Below are 23,549 nucleotides of genomic sequence, written 5' to 3' on the forward strand. Positions count from 1 at the left end.
TCCTGTTCTTGTATGATAACGCCATGATCAGGAGTGTGCGTGTAGGTATGAAACTGTATTGACTTTCTTTAAAAGAGTCAAAATACCAAATCTGCTGTTATATCTTTCTTCAAGATCTTATATTTAATAGCATTTTAATTATTTTGACAAATAGTTGCTATCTGTAGAGTCAAAAGCTAATATGGTCATCACTATTAAAATTTATTTTAGGGCCGGGCGCTGTGGCTCATGCCTGTAATCCCAGCACTTTGGGAGGCCGAGGCGGGCGGATCAGGTCAGGAGATTGAGACCATCCTGGCCAACATGGGAAAACCCCATCTCTACTAAAAATACAGAAATTAGCTGGGTGTGGTGGCATGTGCCTGTAGTCCCAGATACCCAGGAGGCTGAGGCAGGAGAATTGCCTGAACCTGGGAAGCGGAGGTTGCAGTGAGCCAAGATCACACCACTGCACTCCAGCCTGGAGACAGAGCGAGACTCTGTCTCAAAAAAGAAATATTATTTTAATGTAGACATATTTTCTCAATGAGCTGGACCATCATATTCAATTTAGTAAATATTTAGCCTCTACTATCTGCAAGGCACTGGGCTGCTGTAGAGATTCAAATATGAATCTTTTTATTAATTCTACCTCCTGGGGGTGGCATAAAAATAAGTAGCTAACTACAGTAAGCTGGTGCCACACAAGGAAGAACTGATCAATGTATAAGGATCCACAAAAGAAAAATATTATTCTTCCAGGATGGGTAATTGGGTAGAAATAACAGTAGATATAATAGTGATATATCCTTATGGTCCTCAGAAGCAAGACTACAATTTATGAAATTCAACTTTTCATCATTAAAAAGAAAGTTGGCTTGTAAATTAGAGTGACTGGCTAACTGACTGATTGGTATCATCTTTGGGGATATAGTCATAAAGGGTTTATCTTTAAAGGTATGGTTTATTGTCTGTAAAAATATTAGCATAGTTACCTTGCAGTGTGGAGCCAATTAGTGTAGATTATAAACTATGTTCATAGCAACTATGGCAGATTAATATGGCCACAAACACTTTGTGGCTTCTGCTGTACAGAGGTGGAGTCAATTTCTCTGCCTCCTCAAATCTGGGCAGGCCCTGTAACTTGTTTTGACAAAGAAAATGTAAAGAAATTGATTTCTACAATTTCTGGAGCCCAGGCCTCAAGCGATCTCACACAGCTCGTCTGTTTGCCATCTTCAGATGTTACCCTGGAACCGCAGTGAAAGGAAGTTTCTCTAGCCTCCTAGAGGATAACTGACTTCGGAGAGGAAAAGCAACCTGCCTTAGGCAACAGCTATCCCCAACTGCCAGGCACGTGAGTGAAGCCACCTTGAACATTCCAGCCCAGGTGACCCTGAGCTGACGTAAGACTAGGCAAAACCAACAGAAAAACCACTCTACCAACCCACAAATTTGTGGGCAATACAAGTTTGTATTTTAAGCCACTAAATTCTTGGCTTAAAACAACTGGTACGGAAATTAGTAATTACACTGGGATGCTGCTGTAACAAAAACCTAAAGCATGTGACGTTGGCTTTGGGATTGAGTGGTAGGTGGTGGTTGAAAGGAAGGTGATAATATTGTTAGTGGAGACTGAAAGGAGAGTAAAGAGGATAGAAAAGGAGTACCTTCGTTATGTAACCTTGGAAAACTTGACAAAAATATTTCCTGCAGTGACTAGGAAGAAAGACATTTTATTTAATGAATCTGTACATCTGGCTGAGGAGATTCCAGACATCTCTAGGAGAGACAAGTGGATTCCCCTAGCTGTGTACAATGAGATTTGGGAAGAGAATGATCAGCTAAAGAATGAGCTACTTGGTTACAAGGAGAATTTAAAGACAATATAGCAGACCCCAGTACTCAGTTGGAAAGTGAAGTTGTTAGTCATCCAGTGAAATTAGGGCAAAAATCAGTGTGTGGGTGTAAGATTTTTAGCAAAAATCTCTGAAAGATTTTAGGCAGAGCCTAGTAGACACTTTCAGCTACAAACACACACACACACACACACACACACACACACACACACACACACACACACACAAAGCCTTAAAAACTCTTTAAGAGTTTTCTGATGGCAGATTCACTTGCAGCCCAAAGAAGAGAGGGGCCTGATAAAATGTGGCACATATACACCATGGAATACTATCCAGCCATAAAAAAGGATGAGTTTGTGTCCTTTGTAGGGACATGGATGCAGCTGGAAACCATCATTCTCAGCAAACTATCACAAGAACAGAAAACCAAACACCGCATGTTCTCACTCATAGGTGGGAACTGAACAATGAGATCACTTGGACTCGGGAAGGGGAACATCACACACCGGGGCCTATCATGGGGAGGGGGGAGGGGGGAGGGATTGCATTGGGAGTTATACCTGATGTAAATGACGAGTTGATGGGTACTGACGAGTTGATGTGTGCAGCACAGCAACATGGCACAAGTATACATATGTAACAAACCTGCACGTTATGCACATGTACCCTAGAACTTAAAGTATAATAATAATAAAAAATAAAAATAAAAAATAAAAATAAAAAAAGAAGAGAGGGGCCTGTCTCAAAATAAAATATATAGGCATAACTTCTGGGGCTTGAGTAAATGACAGCTAAATTCTAAGTAAACTCACAAAGTCTTTAAAAGAGTCCTTCAGCTTAGTCTAAAAGAGACTGAAAAAAGTACAAAAGGAAAAGGGCCCTAAATTTCTATGGGCAGAAACATGCTAAGAAAGCCACTCAGCTGCAGACACAGACCATTTCTTATAAAAAAGGAAAGCCCTCTCAGAGGGAAGGTAAAAGACCCTGGAACTAAAGAGAACAATAGACTAGGGAACCCACTCCCGGGGAACAGAATCGGGCCTTAATCAAGAAACATTCCATTTCCCTGGAGTAGTGGGATAATTGGCTGCATGTCAGAATCGCTGTGGCCAAGGACTGCTATGAGCTTCCTGTTTGAATGAGTATCTGCTATGATTATCCTGTCCCTGCACCGCAACTCTATGTTGAGAGTATGTGTTGATGATAACTTGTCTTTTTCATAGGTCTCTGGGTCAAGATGAGCTGAAAATGAAGACCCTCATCTGTATTAGACCACATGCACATCTTCAGACACTGGTCTTTGAGCCAGATGCTATCACTGTATCAAAATTTTGACAGTCTGAGGAAGAGGTGATCTTCTTTTGCATATGGAAGAAATGTAAATAATTGTGACAGAGGGCATGCTTTAGAAGATTGAATATGGTCACAGATTTTTTACTGCTCACCCATTAAGAGGCACAGTCTGTTATCTCTCCTCAAATCTGGGCTAGCCTGTGACTTGCTATGACCAACAAGATGAGTTCTGGAGTCTAGTCCTCTGGACACTTCACGCATTGGTCTTTGCTCTCTGGGTACACTGCCCTGAAACTTTCATGTAAGGAAGCCAGGTTAGCCTATTGTATGAGTGTGAGAAGTCACATGGAGAACTGAGATGGCCAGCCAACAGCCAGCATGTGAGTGAGGCCACCATGGACCATTTTAATGAAGCCAGCCCTCCAGGTAAATGCAGCCATGTGCTCAGGTGGGAAGAACAGGGGATCTACTCAGCCAATACATGGAAGTGTTTTAAGCCTGGATTCACGATGGTTTGTTACGTAGCAATAGGTAACCAATTTAACAACCAAAATAATAATAATAATAATCTTTGTAATGGTAATCACCATAATAATAGCAGCAGCCAACAATATCAAGTGTTTCCTATGTGCTAGGCATGTGCTAATAAATTTACATGTAGTATCTTGGTTATTCTTTAAATAATCCTATGATACTATTTCTGTCCCCTCTTCCCCCATTACTTTAGACATGTCTCAGGCTTAGAGAGGTTAGTTAATGTGCCCAAGGACACAGCTAGAAAAGAACAGAGCCAGGACTCCAACCCCAGCCTAGCATCAAAGCCTGCGCCCTTAACCATTACCCTAAGCTGCTAATAGCTTTTCTTGGAGACTTTATAAAGTTATGAGTGGTTCATCAGCTATTTTTAAAGTAAATATATAAAAGGTTATCAACTAAGGAGTGTGCTATGATCCTATGGAACACAAAGAAACTGCTAAAATTGAATGAAGTGACTTGTCCAAATACATACTGAAACTTGTGAGATCACAGTTTTTCTGGCAGAGGTCATATTATGAAAAGCAATACATACTGGTCATCTCCAATAATTCTATTATTTTAGCACAGCAAGAACTAATATTGTATATTGAATATCTGTATCCTGGAAATGATTGGAACCTAGACTCCAGGGCTGAATAGGACTCTTCCTTGTTTTTGATTTTTTGGTAAATATATCTCTCATTCTACCCGACTCTACTCTAAAAAGTCTATGTCAATACATGAATGTCTAATTATATTTTTAAGTTAGAATTAATAGTTTAACTTATGCATGTATTACTTTATAATGTCCTGCTTTAAGTAACTTCAGAATAACCAGCCATATACCAGTCTCATATGCATTGTATTTTGACTCCTTCATATCGTGATTTAATATACACAAAAGCAATATAATTCAGTGCAAGAATTTCTAAGGAATAATTATTATTGTATTATTAATCATTATTAAATTATATAAAGTAAGTCAATATATTGGTTGGGTGCAGTGGCTCATGTCTATAATCCTAGCACTTTGGGAGGTTGAGGCAGCATGATCACTTGAACTCAGGAGTTTGGGACCAGCCTGGGCAACATGGCAAAAACCCATCTCTACCAAAAATATGAAAATTAGCTAGGTGTGGTGGCGCACACCTGTAGTACCAGCTACTCAGAAGGCTGAGGTGGAAGGATGGCTTGAGCCCAGAAGGTGGAGGTTGCAGGGAGCTGTGATCATACCACTGCACTCCAGCCTGGGTGACAGAGCAAGACCCTGTCTTAAAATACAACGAAAAGAGTCAAGATATTAAGCTGATAAACCATGAAGCATTAACTAACTACAGTTTACAGCATACAAGGGAGTTCTGTTAACTTAGGATTCACATATAAATTTTCCTGAGGAAATAAGGTTCATGCAGCTTGTCTCTTAAATTGTAAGAGGTGGTTCCGATAGAATTCCTTAAGGAACTTACACATGTTATTACTAAACTGTCTTAAATCAAATATATTTATGATATTTATGTGTTTGAAACTAATTTCTATGGTGTCATCTGACTCTGGTATTTACATTGTGTTGTTAATACAGATGACATCAGCATTACCCCAAAAGTGTACTAAGATAAGGTCCTTTCTGTGATACTTCAACTTAGTAAAGATGCTAATGAGAGACTTAGAAATATCTGAGCTAGACAGATGAACTCAGCACCCTTAAAATGAATTGCTTATTTATATGCTTAGACAAGTACAGAGTTGAACTTTATTTCCAGAAAAGTACCTGGTCACCTACATGAATAGATAAAGATTATGTGCCTACAAAATAGGGTGAATATTTTGAATTAGTTTGCAGCTGGACCAGTGTCTGGGTAACCAGATTTAAATATATATATATATATATATATATATATATATATATATATATATTTTTTTTTTTTTTTTTTTTTTTTTTTTAATTTGACTACTTTTGGTCAGAAGTAGTCTTGCAATAGCCCACGTGCAAGAAATAAACAAAACTAAATGGCTTGTTGCACAGACCTGGATCTGGGCTCACTGCACCATGGTCAGAACAAGTCAGTATCATTCACCTCTCTCTGAAGACAATGTAACCTGACAGAAAGGAGAAATCAATACAGCTCCACAAGGTAGCTTCATTTGCCCTTATGTTACTGTTTCTCAATCCAGGCTCTGGAAGCATTGGCAAGAATTTTTAATAGGTTTCAATGTGGTGGTCCTTCAGCTGTTTAGGGTCTACTGACCTTATCCAGAGCTGCCTGTACCTCAGCTTCGCTTTCCGTGTCCAACGCTGACGTGGCCTCGTCCAGCAGGAGGATCTTGGGGTTGCGAACCAGGGCACGTGCAATGGCAATCCTCTGTTTCTGCCCACCACTCAGCTGGGCCCCTCTCTCTCCAACCAGGGTGTCAAATTTCTACCACAGAAAACATGGATCAGCTCTTGAAGTAACTTAAATTTAAAAAGGCTAGGAATTCTATAGAACTACATAAAAACAACATGGAGCTTTGTCTTAACTATTTTAATGTATCATAAAGTATGATAAGATAAATGAATTCTGAATTATAAAAAACTGACATATTCTGTATAAAATTTTATATTACTCATCTACCAGGCTATAATCCTTTAACCCCTAACTGAGTCATTCAGGGGACTTATCTAGCAAAGTTGGACAATCATGCATCTCAAACATTATTAGCTAAACCTTTGAAGAACAAACTCAGTCCTGTGAGGTGAAATTCTAATTTCAAGGACAACTACATTATCAGAGGTTTTACCTGTGGTAATTTCATGATAAATTCATAGGCATTGGCCTCTTTGACAGCTTTCTTTATCTCATCCATGGTTACATTTCCACGGCCGTAACGAATATTTTCAGCAATTGTGGTGGAAAACAGCACTGGCTCCTGACTCACCACACCAATGATTTCCCTCAGATAGCTCACATTAAAGTTCCTAATATCCTGCCCATCAATGTTAATCTGAAAGAAAGAAATATTTCATATTAGGTATTTAACCATCTAATAGCTGAAGTATCAGGACCATTTATGAAAAACATCCTACCTAATATTTAACTTAGTTCAGTGTTTAGAAATAATAATTAGAAATAAACACCAATATGCAAGAACAAAAATAAAAATCTTCTGCTCTCTCCTGATATTTATTTTCATATATACAGTTTTTTTCATGGAAGGATTATTTGTCATAAACTATTTTGGGTTTTTGTTTTTTGCATACCATTATTTTTATGTTCCAATATTAAATTTAAATAAAAATGCATACTTACCTTCCTGGTCTACATATAATTTTGATGGCATTATGATATTTTGCTATTTATTTTTTATTTTTTGAGATGGAGTCTTGCTCTGTTGCACAGGCTGGAGTGCAGTGGCGCCATCTCTGCTCACTGCAAGCTCCACCTCCTGGGTTCACGCCATTCTACTGCCTCAGCCTCCCGAGTAGCTGGGACTACAGGCACCAACCACCACGCCCAGCTAATTTTTTGCATTTTTAGTAGAGACGGGGTTTCACCATATTAGCCAGGATGATCTTGATCTCCTGACTGGTGATCTGCCCGCCTTGGCCTCCCAAAGTGCTGGGATTACAGGCGTGAGCCACTGCGCACAGCTGATGTTTTGCTATTTTTTACATACTATAATTTACTTTATTTCCAATCCTTTCAATATTTGGCTTCCTTCAATATTTATTGCAAGAGTAGAAAATTACTAAGTTGAAGATTATGATTTATTTTTTCTCCCTTGACAATTGCTTACATGTACCATGACTGCATTTGCTGACATTTGTTGCTTGTTGATAAAAGGCTAAATAATTCTCTTAAAACATTTTAATAATTTACAATGTCAACAGGAATATATAAATATATCTGTTTCATTGTAATTTACTAGCACTGGGTTTTATCATTTTAATCTGTTTTCTTCCAATTAATAGGTATGAGGTGATAGCTTATATCTGTTTTCATTTGTATATATTTATAAGTAAAGTTGACCATTTCTTGAAACTTTTTACAAATCCATTTATATTCCAGACAGTCACATGTTCATAATGAGCAAGGTTGCCTTCATATATTCATATTAACTTCTGCAATAATAAATATAATACTTTTTCCATATATAATAAATCTTTTGCTCCAATTTATTACTTTATTTTTTTCCTTTTTAATTTTAGAGACAGAGTCTCATTGTGTCACCCAGGCTTTGGAGGAGCATAGTAGTGCAACCATTGGTGCAACAATAGCTCACTGCAGCCTTGAACTCCTGGACTCAAGTGATCCTCCTGCCTCAGCCTCCCAAGTAGGACTATGGGTGCACACCACCAGGCTTGGCTATTTAAAAAAATATTTTGTAGAGACAGATTCTCATTAGTTGCCCAGGATGATCTCAAATTCCTGGCCTCCAGAGAACCTCCCACCTCAACCTCCCAAAGTGCTGAGATCACAAGCATTAGCCACCATGTCAGGCCCTTATTGCTCTCTTTTATCATAGTTTTATCAGTTTTTATTGGAAAGAGGCTTCAGGAACAACTGAATTAATCAATTATACCACTGGGCACTTTTTCCATTATTTCAGTGGTAAGAAAATTATTAAATCATGATGTTCACAGTGAATATCTCTGAGTTACAGAATTTCTGAAGATCTTTTTTTCTGTTAACATATGTTTTCTTTAAAAATGTGAATTGTTTCAATAATAATTTAAATCCTCAATGGTTGGTATTTTACTAGGTTCTTTTTAAAAAATAAAATATTTACACTTGAACCAACCCAGAGTTTACTTTAGTAAATGAGAATGGGCCTATGTTCCCCCATAGTAATATCAGATTTTTCTAATAACATTAATTTTCTTTAATTAAATAAATAGTTCCACATATTATAGAAAATCATATATTAATTCTGGAGATCTCTGTTCTTCCCAATGCCTTTTTATGATTTTTGGTTTTGGCATGTCATTATTTTTACTTTTTACCTTATAATCTTCTGTTTTCAGAATTATTGAATTATAATCCATTTTAATATCAGATAAACTCAATGCTCTAAAGTTGGGACAAATGAGGAAATTCTGAATATAGTTTGTGGACTTGTATTGCATTAATGTTAAATTTACTGATTTTTATCATTGTTTTGTGGTTATCTAAGAGAATGTCCTTTTTAGAAAATATATTCTGAAGTATAAGGGTATACATAATACACATACACACACATACACACACACACACACACACGGAGAAAGAGAAGATGATAAAGCAAGTGGGTCAAAATATAAACAATCTAAATCTGGGTGAAGGATCTGTGAGTTCTCTAGTTAAAATTTTCTGTAAATTCAAATTTATAACAAAACTTTTAAACAGCAAAAAACATACCCTAGGCTATTACTGTCCCTGTGTTTCCAGAAATTTCTCAAGAGACTAGTTTCTTAAGAGATCATTCCACTTTCCCCCTTTGATATTCCAAAGTTTAAGAAAACTCAACTGTCTTGGATGAATTTAATTGCTGTCCTAAAATATGTGGTGACCCTAATTGTCATCAATTGTTGCCAACAATTGCTATATGGAATATGTTTGACCAAACCCAATAACTCATTGAAAGTAATCCTCTCAGTGTTTTGTAGACTGCTTTGCAGTAATTTAATGTGTTATGAAAGCTTAGTCAGAACAGAGGAGAGCTTTGTCCAGCTTCCACAGCTTTTATGACTTTCATTTAATACATTTGTGAAACCAGCCCAATGGTGTGAAGGCATTATCCATAGGCATTGCCATTTTGTAGGCTCTTTACCAAACTGGATTCACATGCAAATTTGTTACTGAAAAACCAATCTCAAAGGGCCAATTTGTATCCAGCTTCCCACTCTGGAAAGCTTGGTTCTTCCCACTTACCGTGCCCTCGTCAGGGTCATAGAGCCTCTGTATCAGCTGGACCGTTGTACTCTTCCCACAGCCACTGCTTCCAACCAGGGCCACCGTCTGCCCACTCTGCACCTTCAGGTTGAGGCCCTTCAAGATCTGTAAGGGAAATGAGAAAAAAGAACACACTTCACAACAAAGCTCTAAAATGGGAATAGTTCAATTCAGTTTGAAAGTTGGCACAAGTATACATATGTAACAAACCTGCACGTTATGCACATGTACCCTACAACTTAAAGTATAATAATAATAAATAAATTAAAAAAAAAAAAAAGAAAGTTGAAAAAAAAAATCAAATAAGGGAATATAACCCCCAAAGGAAAAGGCACATAAGTATCAAAATAATAGAGACTTTATTCTTTAAAATGATTCAACAATCAACCTCAGTTAGGAATTCCTATAAATATTACTTGCAGTACCTTGACGTTAGCTCGAGAAGGGTAAGAAAAGTGAACATCATTGAACTCCAAATTCCCTTTGATGCTGTCTGGTTTGTGTCCTCTCTCTGAAAAACTGTCAATTTTAGGATTCTAAATAAAACAAAATTTAATGACTATTCCATCATAGTACAAACAAGTTGCATTTTTAAGGAATATGATTCAGCAAATTCCAAAAATAGGACCTGGAATGTCACAATCCCCTATACATCAGAAAAACCCAAGATGAAGATTGTGTGTATATCTATGTGTGCTCTTTAAAGAAATACTCCTTTTCAGAAAATAGTCTTTTCCTGAAGAGTACATAAGAGATATTTATCTCATTTCATATAATATTTCCCTTTAAGCTTTTGGCATATCCTCATAAATTTTCTAAATGGTCAGATATGCATATTTATACAAGTGCAATAACAAAAATATAATAATTGATATATATTATAGCCAAGTATTTCAGCATTTAGTGAAAATTAGCTCATTCCTAAATAATAAATGTAATAGATTGAACTGAGAAGATTGAATGATTGATTATAGCAGTTATGATTGATTATAGCAGTTATTTAGAAATAATGCCAACTTTTAATACAATCAGAAACTGAGAAATTTTCTCATGACTTGGATCAATGAAAAAGGAAATGTTGCTTAGATTAAATGATCAAATTTCAGTTATCTACTTTGCAATATTTGAATGCAGTGACATACTTTTTTATGTCAAACTTTTTCTTTTTCACTGTAGTCAGTTTTAACTTATTTAATGTAGCTTATTTAAAATCATACCAAACATGCGGTGATAATTTTTTGGAGAGGGCCAACCCACAGCAAAATATACTGTCAGTTTTGGCCCGACCAATAATTTATCTACCCCCCATCCTATATAGAAATTGTAAGATTCTCAGTCTGGCTACAACATGAAAGTGAAAATCAAGATTAAAAACTATGAAGAGAAACATCTTTGCTCTGCACTAGTGCAGATGTACTTCTCCAAAATGAGATCAGTATTATTATATTATCTAAAGATACATTTTAAAATATTAATAAGAAGTATTTTCTTTCATTTATTACTAACAGGTCATTCATTTCATATAATTAAATGTCACTTTAGTCAGTACAACTTATTCAATGTAATTGATTCAAAAATATGCAACCTAAAGCCAGATTTAATTATACAAGCTCAAAGACTTCTTTTGGCATTAAAATAATAAATGACTTACATTATCAATAATATCAAAGATCACATATGCTGCTCCTCTTGCATTGGCAAAAGCATCAATACATGGGGCAGCCTGACCAACACTGAAAGCTCCAATTAGGATTGAAAAAAAAACCTGAGCAAAATAACATGAGGAAAAGCTTAAGTCACATTCTGGCATTCATTATTATCTAAAATGTGATTTATATGTAACATACTACACAAAGGACTAAGTTTAGGTTTATCCTTTAATTTTTTTCGCAGAAGAGCAACATTTGCAAGGCTAATATAGCATTTTATTGCCTGAATGTTTCTATTTTCTCACACTACCTGTTGTTCTCCTGAATATATAGAGTTAAAAAGATTTTTCAAACCTATTTCATTGACTCATTCACAAATGCCACCAGAGAGAAACATTTTCAATCAGTATTATTATTCCATCCTATATGATTTTCTCTAACTATGCATGGAATTACATAGATGGTTCAATATAAAACATGACAGATTTTGGCCCCATGTAATGCTCCTAAAAAGCACCATGTCACATATATTTTTAGAAGATTTTTAACTTAAAAGCAGTTTCCACATCATAAAATGTAAAATCACTCCAGTGTGCACTGGTTAGCAATTCCTTTACACAGTTATTCTGTACTATAGCATACAAAACTTAACACATTTACCTTCACAGTATTTTTTCACTAGGAAAATGAATTGATATAAAGAAGCTCAGAATATAGCTTCAGGAATCCAGATTATTAGCATAACTTAACTGAGAAAGACGTAAGTGAAGATAAATTATTTTTTTCTCTCAGGGCATGGTAAAACTTCTACATATAATTTGGCTTTTCTCAAAACACAATAACACTTCATGTACCCATAACTCAAATATCAGTTAAATATCTATCCCCCTTCTGCAATACAGATAAAGATCAATAAGAAAGAAAAATAATGTTGACCATAATAGATGTTATAAGGTTAATGCAATAGAGTCCCTGCCCCTTATGCAGAGGGCTTTGCTTGGGCTCCCTCTGGGGATAGCACTCTCAGCCCTACAGGATAGGTGTCATTGTCCACATACTACAAATGAGGAAATTAAGGCCAGAGAGGACCAACTCATCACCAAAGGTGAATGGTAGAGTCAGGATTCAACCTCCCTTCTTCATAAAACATCAATAGTAAATGAAGAAGTGAAGAAAGGGTGTCAAGCTTCCAAACCGACTGCCAGAGAGAAGATAGAAGTGACAAAAACTAGACTCAGCATTAATGAGGGCTCACCAAGTCAAACACCCACAACCCTTCAATGAAGTCTGAATATACCACTGCATAAAGCATTCTGAAAATATTCACTTTCATAATGACCCCAAGTCATCATCAAAGGGCCAAATTATGCTCAGTATCCTCACTTTAGTAAGACAGGGAAGTAAAGATTTTAAAAGATTTCTATTTAAATAGTTACATATTGTTCGAGTCTCCGATATAGAAAGATGGTCACAAAATAATGGTAGTTCACAAATGTGGTTACAAAAAGGTATACATAGTATGATCCCAGTTTTGAAAGAGAATAATATGTATGTATGTATATATATAATGACCTGGAAGATATATGCCAAAAATTATCATCAAGAGAATATAAATTATTAGGTTGTAAGTAATTTTAATTTTAAAAATTCTGTATCCTAATCCTTTGTAAAATTAGTATATATTATTTTAATAATCATAAAATGAAGCTATCTTCATTTTGATAAATAAGAAAAATAAATTAACATAACCTCTCTTCTTGTATTTCAGAGAGCTGATTGTTTTAAGTGCTACAAATGTAAATTCTCTTGTGTAATGACCTATTCTATAATAATGATGCTTACTTTCTTATATAATAAAACTCAGTGGCAGAGGGAGGATGGCTCCCATCCATATTTGTTTATTCGTAAATTCATCCCATTTTAATTTCCTTTTATACATTGTATATGTTTCACAAATGGTCTAACCACATGCTATTTTCTTATCCACACTCATGATTATGACTTATATATTCTAGAAGTCAGCCCTGCCCACTGGACAGCGGAAAGATTCACCAAAAACAGAAACCTATAATCATGCTCATCTTTCACAAAGGAGGGATATCAAAGAGAAGAGAAGGTAGATGGAGAAATAAGATTTTCATATTCTTCATAAATGTTAGGAGAACTACTTACTGTCATTGCATTTCCAATAGTATATTCTTTTGATATGACTAGAGTAGATCCATACCAGAAGGCCAGTGCATATGACGCGTATATTAACAGGAAGGCAATACCCATGGAAATGTTTGCTGAAATAGCTTTTTTAATTCCAATCTCTTTGGCATTTTCTAAATGTTTCTGATACCTACCAGAAAAATGAGAGGGAAAACGTTATAATTAAGAATAACAATCAACAATCTGAGTCACACTCAGCTCCTATATAGTTGGAGGTTTAAGTAACAAAATCAGTCAAGGTAATGAACCCATGGTGAGACCCAGCTCTTTGGGAATTGAACTAATCCAGGATCAGCCAGGCCTAGAACAGATCCAAGCCTTCTCTTTACTGGCCTGGCTCCATTTCCCTTCATCCCTTGCAGGCCAACCAACATTCCTGTGGCTATTCCAGAATTGAGGGCTCATCCTGGGATATGTAAGAGCTTCTCCATCACCTTCACGGCAACATCACAAGTCAGCATTAAGAGGGAATGAGAGAAACCAAGTCAAACCAGAATTGACTGTAAACACTACCGGAACTCATAAACAGTTAGATTCTTAATTCTGGTCAATGTCTTCTCTCTGGAGAAAAGAAAATCCTCCCTCTATTGCCCACTGGGTGAGGGATGAAAATTTTACATGTTGTTGTACATAAACATAGGCTTCTCTCTTTGACTCTTTTAAAAATCAGGGTGACCTTCATCTGTCAAGGTAGGTACAGGTTATAAGGTAGTCACTACTTATGCAATATGAGTTCTTATTCAATTTTCCAGACTTTAATTCATCATATGTAAAATGGATTTAATAATGCCTAATTTGCAAGATAATTGTGAGGTTGATAGATAATTATAGAAAGTAGTACAGTAGCTGGTTCATAGTTAGCAAGCCTGATCATTTCTCTTACTATTATATTAGTATCATTGTGTTCAATTTTTATCTCTTCCTGAGTTTTGCTCATTCTATTACTATCATATCTTTGAATCATAATTCAAATGCATTATTACTGGCTGCTGGCATTTGATATAAAGTTTAAAATATCTAGAATGATTCTGTTAAATTACAATATTTTTTTCATCAAGTTAAATCAAATCTACTTTTCCATGCTAGACCCAGAGGGTATGTAAAATTTAATTTGGGCTCCCTGAAATTTAAAGAAAAATCCAATGGATGATATGCAATGACACTTCACTTCAAGGGGAAAATATTACACAAATTAGGGTATTTCCCTTTGTGACAAAAACAAAAAAAAAAACAAAAAAACACACAAAAAACCACAGCAACACCACTTTTAGTGTTGAACCAAATAAAGCATGAGAATTCATTAGTTTTTTAAAAAACATACTCTGCCACCAGAAAGTTTGTCTTTTTTTATTGCATAAAGCACCCAGCTCTTCAGGGTGCTTTTCTCTGGTTGGGGGCTGCATTCATAGAGCACAGCTGCATCTCTGGGGGTAGCCAGCAGGCCATGGCCAGCACTGTGATTTCTCCTGCATGGCTGAGCCTCAAGGCGTGGCAGGAAGACTTGGGTCTGCCCAGTGTGACACACAGCTCCAGTGACAGCAGCGGACACACTGTAATTACCTTCGCTTAGGTGGCTCGCTTACCGGGACTAATGGAGTGGCACAGATTACACTGACATCCAGAGGTCCAACTGAGGGTTAGTGTGGGTCTGTGTGGACTACTGTGTACAGGAAACAGCAGTGAGAGAGAAAAAAGGAAGAGGTTAGAGGACCAGAAACATGTTGGCTTTGAAGAGGGATTAAGGAATAGAAAAGTAGAAAATGAAATGGGGGGAGTAAGGGAAACTTTGTTTTTAATGCTAGAGAATTTCCAGAGAATTTTTATATCCAAGAGTTGTGGGTATCAAGAGTCCCATAGAACAGCCGAAGAAAATGCTTTATATGGAATCATACTTCAACTATAGTAGGGGATAATGTTATTTAAATAAAACCCTAAGTAATTCTTTTCATTTAAGTAGAGCAGAATAGCCTCTTTCATAGGTGTATGCTTATACCCAAACTCATTGAGATATACACATTAAAGATGTATACACAGCTTTTCATATGTCAATCATACCTTGATAATTTTTTCAGAGAAGAGTTTGCAACATGCCCCCAGACACTGGTCAATTTTCCAGGCTTATTCTGGATTATTAAAGTTGAAAGCCAGAGGCCTGGTTGGGAAGCCCTACCTCATTGTCATGGAGGACCCACAAGGCCCTACAAAGAATTCTGGGCCATAACTGGGAAGTCAATCTTTTCTCAGGTTTTTCTCTTCTATATTCCAGTTCATAGTCATTAAGGGAGTAAAAATAAAAAATATTTTGATAAGTATTTTTAATATAATTATTTTCCTTTGTAATCCTACTTGTTTTTTGGGGGGGGAGTGGTTATTTATTTAGTTTTTGTTTTTTTTTTAATTTTTATATATTTATTTATTTTTTTTGAGACAGAGGCTTACTCTTATCACCCAGGCTGGAGTTCAGCTTACTGCACCATTGACATTCTGGGCTCAAGTGATTCTCCTGCCTCAGCCTCCTGAGTAGCTGGGACCACAGGAAAACACCACCACACCCGGCTAATTAAAAAAAAAAGTAGAGCCAGGGTCTTACTATGTTGCCCAGGCTGGTCTTGAACTCTTGGACTCCAGCTCTCCTCCTGCCTTGGCTCCCCAAAGGGCTAGCATATTTTGGTTTATGCATTTAAAAACAAGGGAGTCCACTGTATTATCACATAGCCAAAAGAGTCCATGGAGCATAAAAAGTTAAGAACCTTGCTTTAGAGTCTGACATTCAACTATAGCCATCAGTAAAGGGTGCTTATAATTTATGGGAGAAGGGTTAATATTAGGAAAGGGAAGGTAATAAACACAAACCACAAAAGAAGAAGCAACGAAATGTAAAAACACATTCTTTAAACCAGTGGCTAAAGAACCTTCCTGACCTTTCCAGCTCTTTGTTCTGGCCCCCGAAAGCTATCACAGTCCTGATGGCCCCCAGAGCCTCTTCTGCCACGGCGCCTGCTTTTGCATAAGCAGCTAGTTCTTTGTCACTAAATGCTGAGAGTATCTGGACAGAAAAGAAACAGTGATCACTTTTGTATAGGGAGAAAAGTTTAAAGGCACTCTGGTCAACTCTTTAACCTACTTTTTCTTCTCAAACCCTCTCCTTTACCAAATATTAAAGTCACATAGCAAATGCCAGTGTTCTAGATCCAATGACTGCGTCCACATCCCTCAAAGGCTATATCTGACCCACCCAGGTGATAGGCTCCTCAAGAGTACTCAGGAAAAAAGAAAATCCACACATAATTCTCTTAATAGCATTCTTGGGAACACTGTCAAGTTCCACATCTACTGTTTTTCTCTGTTAGTTATAAGGTAAAATAAAGCTTTACTGCTTTGAAAGGATTTACCATTCTTTCCTTTATTGTGTCACATTTTTTTCTGAGACAGAGTCCCACTCTGTTGCCCAAGCTGGAATGCAGTGGCACGGTCTTGGCTCACTGCAACCTCCGCCTCCCATTTTCAAGCAATTCTCCTGCCTCAGCCTCCCGAGTAGCTGGGACTACAAGTGCACACCACCATGCCTGGCTAATTCTTTGTATTTTTAGTAGAGACGGGGTTTCACTGTGTTAGCCAGGATGGTCTCAATCTCCTGACCTCGTGATCCACCCACCTTGGCCTTGTGTCACAATTTTTAATCACTATAAAAACAATACTTCCAGACCTCCTCATGGGCATTCTGCTGAATAATAAGATAGCCAAACAAGACGTTTCAGGAGAAAAGCAAAGGAAAAATAAAAACAAAAGAGATACAAGTAGTTCACTATGTAAATCATCAACCCCAGGATGAGCAAAAATTGCCAGTAAAATTTCTCGACTCTGAAGTGTTGACTGAAGAAGAATACATTTTGTGTATTTTATTGCAAGGCAAAACTGGCAGAGTGCCACTTACCCATAACAGGTAATAATTAAAATAAATAGAACAAATCCAAACTCTATTTAAAATTTTTATGTTCATGCAATAATTTGAGGGTAATGTTATATTTTAAAGTTGCACTTCCTTAACTAAGGGTAACTGAAGTAAGAACTGTGAATTCTTTTATTATTATTATTATTATTATTATTATTATTATTATTTTGAGATGAAGTCTTACTCTGTCACCCAAGCTGGAGTGAAGTGGCATGATCGTGGCTCACTGCAACCTCCATCTCCTGGGTTCAGCGATTCTCCTGTCTCAGCCTCCCGAGTAGCTGGGATTACAGGCATGCACCACCATGCAAGGCTAGTTTTTCATATTTTTAGTAGAGACAGGGTTTTGCCATGTTGGCCAGGCTGGTCTTGAACTCCTGACCTCGAGTGATCTACCCACCTTGGCCTCCCAAAGTGCTGAGATATAGGAATGAGTCACCACACCCAGGCTGTGACATTTTGAATTATGTTAAAAATTAATTTCCTTACTAAAGCACCATATTAACACCATGTTACTGGATGTAGTTTCAACTGACATTTAATGCAGACCTGCACAGGTACAAGTATGAGACTTCTGCATATTAAAGATAACTGTGTGCAGGGGTTAACACACACAAAAATGGCCAGCTTTCAAACATACCTTTGCCCAAACGGCTGCAGAGAGTCCCAGAATAGGGCTGATGGCCATTATCACAAGGGTGAGCTTCCATCCTTTGATGAATCCCACTATGAATCCTGCAAAAAACGTGGCTACTGCTTGAAAGAACATTCCAACCTTGTCACCAATTCCTTCACTGATTTTGGAGATGTCACTAAAAAAGATCACACCTAAGTGGTTACAGGTAGGAGGTTTCAGTTAGAAAGATGAAGTAGACATCCAACAAACACATAGACAAGTAAAATTTGTTCACTGACTGCAAGTCTCTTTGAGAGTCTTAGCCTCTTGAATAACATCTTCCCCACCTAAACACCGCACAAAGGAAGAAATTCAGGATTAATCAATGCTTCTAATAAGTTAGTATCATTAAAGTTGATACTATTAAATGAGTCAATCCTATGAGAGAAGCATTAACATTTTGAGCATATAAATCTATCTGTTTAAAAGCAAGAATTAAGAAGAACATTGCAACAATAATAAGCAACAGTAATAGGGAAGGATTACTGCATTTCTTATTATAGGGAAGTAACAGGGAAAAGATCTTTGCTTCTACCCTTGTCCCTATTCTCATCCCAGTCTATTCTCAACACAGCAGAGAGTGTGATCCTTTGAAAATGCAAGTCTGGTCATGTTACTCCTCAGCTCAGAAACTACCAACGGCTGCCATTTCACTGGGTGAAAGCTGAGGTCTTTGTGGTTTACAAGACCCTAAATGTCTTGCTCTGCCCTCTTTTTTTTTTTTTTTTTTGACTTATTTGCTCAGGATGCCCTTGCCAGGACTCTCAGTCAGGAAAGTTTATCATCTATCTCCCCCTACTGGAATGTAAGCACCAAAAGAACAGAGGTCTGTGCTTTGTTCACTGATACATTACGAACACATAGAATGGTACTTAGCACATTAAACACCCTCAAATATTTGTTGAATAAGTGAAGAGTCGACAATTGCTAAAGCAAGTCTCTTTGTAAATTAATTCAATCATCTATTCATTCATTCAACCATCTTTACTAAGAGTCTAGCACCTGTCAGGTCCTGCAGTAGAAAGTTCCATGAGAAATAAACAAGTATAAGATGTGAGCTCAGTCCTCAAATAAACCTGCTGTGCACCTTGGGGGAAAGCCAACATGCAATGGCCTAGGCTATAGATGCTGCCAGACATGGCTGCCAGATGATCGATTTCTAATACAGGTCAGATGCTCAATCTAGTCACATTTTTCATTTAAAAACTTTCCTTTACAAATTTTCACATAGTAATTAATTTCTGTATGAAAGTGTGACATTAACAATGTACCTACTCTGTTAGCCGCGTATTGAGTTCAGTGGTGTCGTTGATGTCAAACCATCCTATTTCCTGTCGTAGAACAGCATGAAAAAACTTTTGCCTAATTTTCCTGATCTGTCGACCAGCTGCCAAAGTCCAAAATGAAACTTGTATATAGGCAGCAACAAGAACTCCAGCACCCAATCCTGAGTAGTAATATGCATATCTGGAAAAAAAAAAGAAAGGCTCTATTAAATACCTTTGTTTTTCTTTCCTTTTCTTTTTTCTTTTCTTTTCTTTTCTTTTGAGACTGAGTCTCACTCTGTCACCTAGGCTGGAGTGCAGTGGCACTATCTCAGCTCACTGCAACCTCCGCCTCCTGGATCCAAGTGATTCTCCTGCCTCAGCCTCCCGAGTAGCTGGGATTACAGGCATGCACCACCATGCCCAGCTAATTTTTGTATTTTTAGTGGAGATGGGGTTTCACCATGTTGGCCAGGCTGGTCTCAAACTCCTGACCTCAGGTGATCTGCCCACCTTGGCCTCTCAAAGTGCTGGGATTACAGGCGTGAGCCACTGCCCCCACCCTACCATCCTTTATTCATCTCTTTCAGGAGAAATTTTCAGAACTGGAAATTAATCAATTTACTAAACTGATAACAAAAACTGTATACATTATAACAAACAGACATTACATTTTTTTCTTTTCTTAAATTATAAAATGATGAGCTCCATGATGGCAAATCTGTTTATTTGAACTGTTAGCCAAAGAAAATGGATAAATTTTTGTTGTTAACTGTAAAAAAGTTAATGATTTGTTTTTAACTGATATTGATAATTTGTGATACAATTTAACTCCTCTTTCATAATTATATTCTAGACTTGTATATCTTATTGTACTGAAAAGTTCACTACTATTTACATATTGCATATATAGTAATAAGCAGATTGAACATGTGAAATCATCCTTTCCATACTGGTTTTTCCACATTCTTTATACAAAGGACCAAAAACTCTGTTCCTATTTGTCAGAATTTGAAATATTTTTTTAAAATGACATGGTAAAATGTCATGAATTCAAACTAATTTGGAATGAAGGTTTTACCAAATTAGTAGAAAGTTAGTATTTTAAAAAATAATAAGTACATATCAATACTTTCAAATTTTTATTATCTGAGTTTACAAACTGCTTCCAGATAGACACCTTTCAGGCCTTTCAGTGTACAGACAGCACTTGTTACAATCAGCAACATTGCTATGCAGACATACAAACATCATGCTTACAGGCTTTAGAGATTTCTACTGAGAAACTAGAAGGAGGAGAAAATGCCATAAATGGCATTATTGGATCAAATGACAAAATTGGAATATTGATGTTATATTAGATAAAAGTATTGAAATTTACTGAAGCTAATGGCTGTACCGTGATTATGTAAGAAAATATCCTTATTCTTAGGAGTCATACTGCAGTAAAAGGCCATGATGTGTGCATCTTAATTTAAATTAGGATTTGGGGGCAAAAAATGATAACAATAGGTGAATCTGGGTAAAGAGTACATGTTATTTGTATATTCTTATAATTCTATAATTTGAAATTATTTTCAAATGAAACTTTAAAAAAGTACACCATATATATGAGTTACCTAGTCATTTCTTCTTCCAGAATTTTGCCTGGATTTAGCAGCGACAATGAAAAGTTCACTAAATTAAAAAATAAAATAAAACATGTTAAAAGATCAAACTATTATAGCCATTGCCAGGTTTTAAAAAATCTGTTAATTTAAATGTATGAAAGCTAGAAGATGCTGTTGTTAAGGTTCTCTTTAAAAAACACTCTTTTCCTTGCACACTCAAGTGCATTATTTTCACTTTACTCAAGTAAAGAGCCCAAGGGTTTAGGTACTGGACATTAAGGGCCAAGAAAGGGAAGATAAGCCCTCCCAGGTCTTTCCCCCATCCTGGTAGTCTCAGCCTTTAGCAAAGCAGCCTTCTAAGGTGGCATAGAGGAGCCACTGAAGAGACGAGGAAGCCACAAGACACACAGAAGACAGAGAAGGGATTAAGAAATATTTAAAATAGAAAACACAGGATTTAAGAGGCACTTTTTTTTGGTGGCTCAAAGCACTTTATAGGTACTTCAATAAATTTTATTTTTATATCTGTGTGTTTTTTCTTTACACAACTCATATGATATAAGTAAGGGAAAGGCTAAGTTCATCCATCGCAAAGGAGGAAAAACTAGAAAGGGAAGATAACTTGGTTGCTCAAAGGCACGTCAGTGATCACTGGCAATAAATGAATATCCTGCATTCTACCTCTTGTTTACCAGCACTGCTGTATTCTAGTATTTTTGAAGCAGCGTTAATTGGAAAGAAATCTATTGTCTATTAATTTGAGCTAATTTGATAAAATGTCAATGTATCTTTCCTGATTTTCATGTTTTAATAATAGTTGATGTTTATTGAGCGTTTATTAAATACCAGGCACTGTTCTGAATATTTTAAGTGTGTAAATTCATTGAATTATCTTATGAGGTGAGACTATTTTACAAACCCCATTTTATAAAAGAGGAAATGGAGGCACAGATAAATAAAGTAACCTACTTAATGTCATACAGCTAGTAAGTGGCAGAGCTGAAAGTCAGCCCAGGCAATTTGGCCTATGCTCGTAACACTATACTGTACTGATTTATTCATGTGATAATGACTTATTTTTACTTTTTAGAAAACACAAATGAAAAAATAAGAAACAGCTGACATCTACTGCATTCACAAAATAATAGGATAAAATATCACCACAGCATTGTTGAGAAAATACATCAGGGTACATATTTCTCATTTTCCATGGTCCTAGGAGAGAAATTGGTCTCTTTGTTCCTTTGCCATGTGTAAATAGCCCAGGGGTCATGTTTTCATGGTGCTGTGTATCCTCCTTATCTTTTTCCAAAGAAAGATAAGGTTGAAATTTATTTAAAACTCAAACTACTGTCAGGATAAATTACCAGGCATCTGGCCCCAACTGCAGCATAATCTTTAAAACCCCCAGGATTATAAATTCTACTGATGTTCACAGTGAAATTTCTGATTATGAATCTAGCTCTTTATAAGCTATCAGAACCTTGAAGATTCATGCCCTATTTTACTTTTCATCTTATCAGTTCATTTCCGTGTGTTCATTTCCATCCTGAAGTTTTAAATAGAGCAAATTATAATAGTGTTTGGAACTAGAGGCAGACAAGTTATTCTAAAGCTGTGGCATTTGTAAAACTCATTGTGGTTTTTCATTTCCCTGAACTGAAAAATTGAGTGAAATCTGAAATAAGTTTTTCCTCTCTTTCAACACCTACCTCAAACTTTTAAATTCTCTCAATAAAGATACTGATATGGTTTGGATGTTTGTTCCCACCGAATCTCACATTTCATCCTCAGTGTTGGAGGTGGGGCCTGATGGGACGTGTTTCGGTCAACGGGACAGATCCCACATGAATGGCTTGGTGCCCTCCCTGAGATAATGAGCGAGTTCCTCACTCAGTTCATGTGACAGCTAGTCGTTAAAAAGAGCCTGGCCTCTCCCTCCTGCTCTCTCTCTCTCCATATGACACATCTGCTCCCTATTCACCTTCCCTCATTGAGTAAAAGCTTCCTGAGGCTTCGCCAGAAGCTCCAAACAGATGTGGGTACCATACTTTCACAGCCTGCCAAACCATGAGCCAAAAAACCACATTTTCTTTATAAATTACCTAGTCTCAGATATTCCTTCATAGCAACACAAAATGGACTAACACACATATCAACTCAAATTGACTCTCCCTCCTAGGAAAGAATCTATGAGCATTCCAGATTGGACCCGCTCCTTTCTCAGAGTCCTAAGAATGGAAATCTAGTGCTGGGTTAGTAACCTGAGGAGCCCCAGAATCCCCGGGGGAAACTCAGACTTTTTGTTGCCTGGGACAAAGGTGAACTAAATGTATGTTGGTGTGTCGCCTAGAGAGTCACGGTATGCTAGATCTGAAAAGAGCCTAGTCCTGGTCTTGTCAGATGCTACCTATTCTGCTTCAGTCTCATAAACGATATCTACATGGTCATTTGGCTTGGTGGTTCTTAATGCAGTCTGTGCATTAGAATTACATGGGGAGCTTAAGAATTACAGATGCCCAGGCTCCACTCAAGCCCAATGCAGCCAGAATCTCTGGTTGAGTCCAAAGCATCACATTTTTTAAAAGTGCCTCCTGCCAGGCCCAGTGGCTCACACCTGTAATTAC

At 36.9% G+C, this 23,549-nt stretch overlaps 1 protein-coding gene across 5 annotated transcripts in view; it reads right to left on the reverse strand.

Annotated features, from left to right (window-relative positions):
- Positions 1–23,549, reverse strand: part of LOC105475442 (ATP binding cassette subfamily B member 4) — a 70,032-nt gene that overhangs the window by 34,472 nt on the left and 12,011 nt on the right. For 4 of the 5 annotated variants that reach the window (XM_011730664.3, XM_011730666.2, XM_011730662.2 and 1 more), the window contains exons 5-14: positions 20,932–20,989; positions 19,323–19,514; positions 18,012–18,183; positions 16,341–16,465; positions 13,378–13,549; positions 11,208–11,321; positions 9,982–10,092; positions 9,536–9,661; positions 6,426–6,629; positions 5,894–6,064 (exon numbers count right to left, since the gene is read on the reverse strand). In XM_011730664.3, coding sequence (XP_011728966.2) covers positions 5,894–6,064; positions 6,426–6,629; positions 9,536–9,661; positions 9,982–10,092; positions 11,208–11,321; positions 13,378–13,549; positions 16,341–16,465; positions 18,012–18,183; positions 19,323–19,514; positions 20,932–20,989 — 1,445 coding nt within the window. Of the gene's footprint in view, positions 1–5,893; positions 6,065–6,425; positions 6,630–9,535; positions 9,662–9,981; positions 10,093–11,207; positions 11,322–13,377; positions 13,550–16,340; positions 16,466–18,011; positions 18,184–19,322; positions 19,515–20,931; positions 20,990–23,549 lie in introns of those variants that run through there. The other variant, XM_011730667.2, reaches the window with a different exon arrangement.

This window comes from Macaca nemestrina, chromosome 4 (assembly GCF_043159975.1).
Source record: "Macaca nemestrina isolate mMacNem1 chromosome 4, mMacNem.hap1, whole genome shotgun sequence".
NCBI classification, from domain to species: Eukaryota; Metazoa; Chordata; class Mammalia; order Primates; family Cercopithecidae; genus Macaca; species Macaca nemestrina.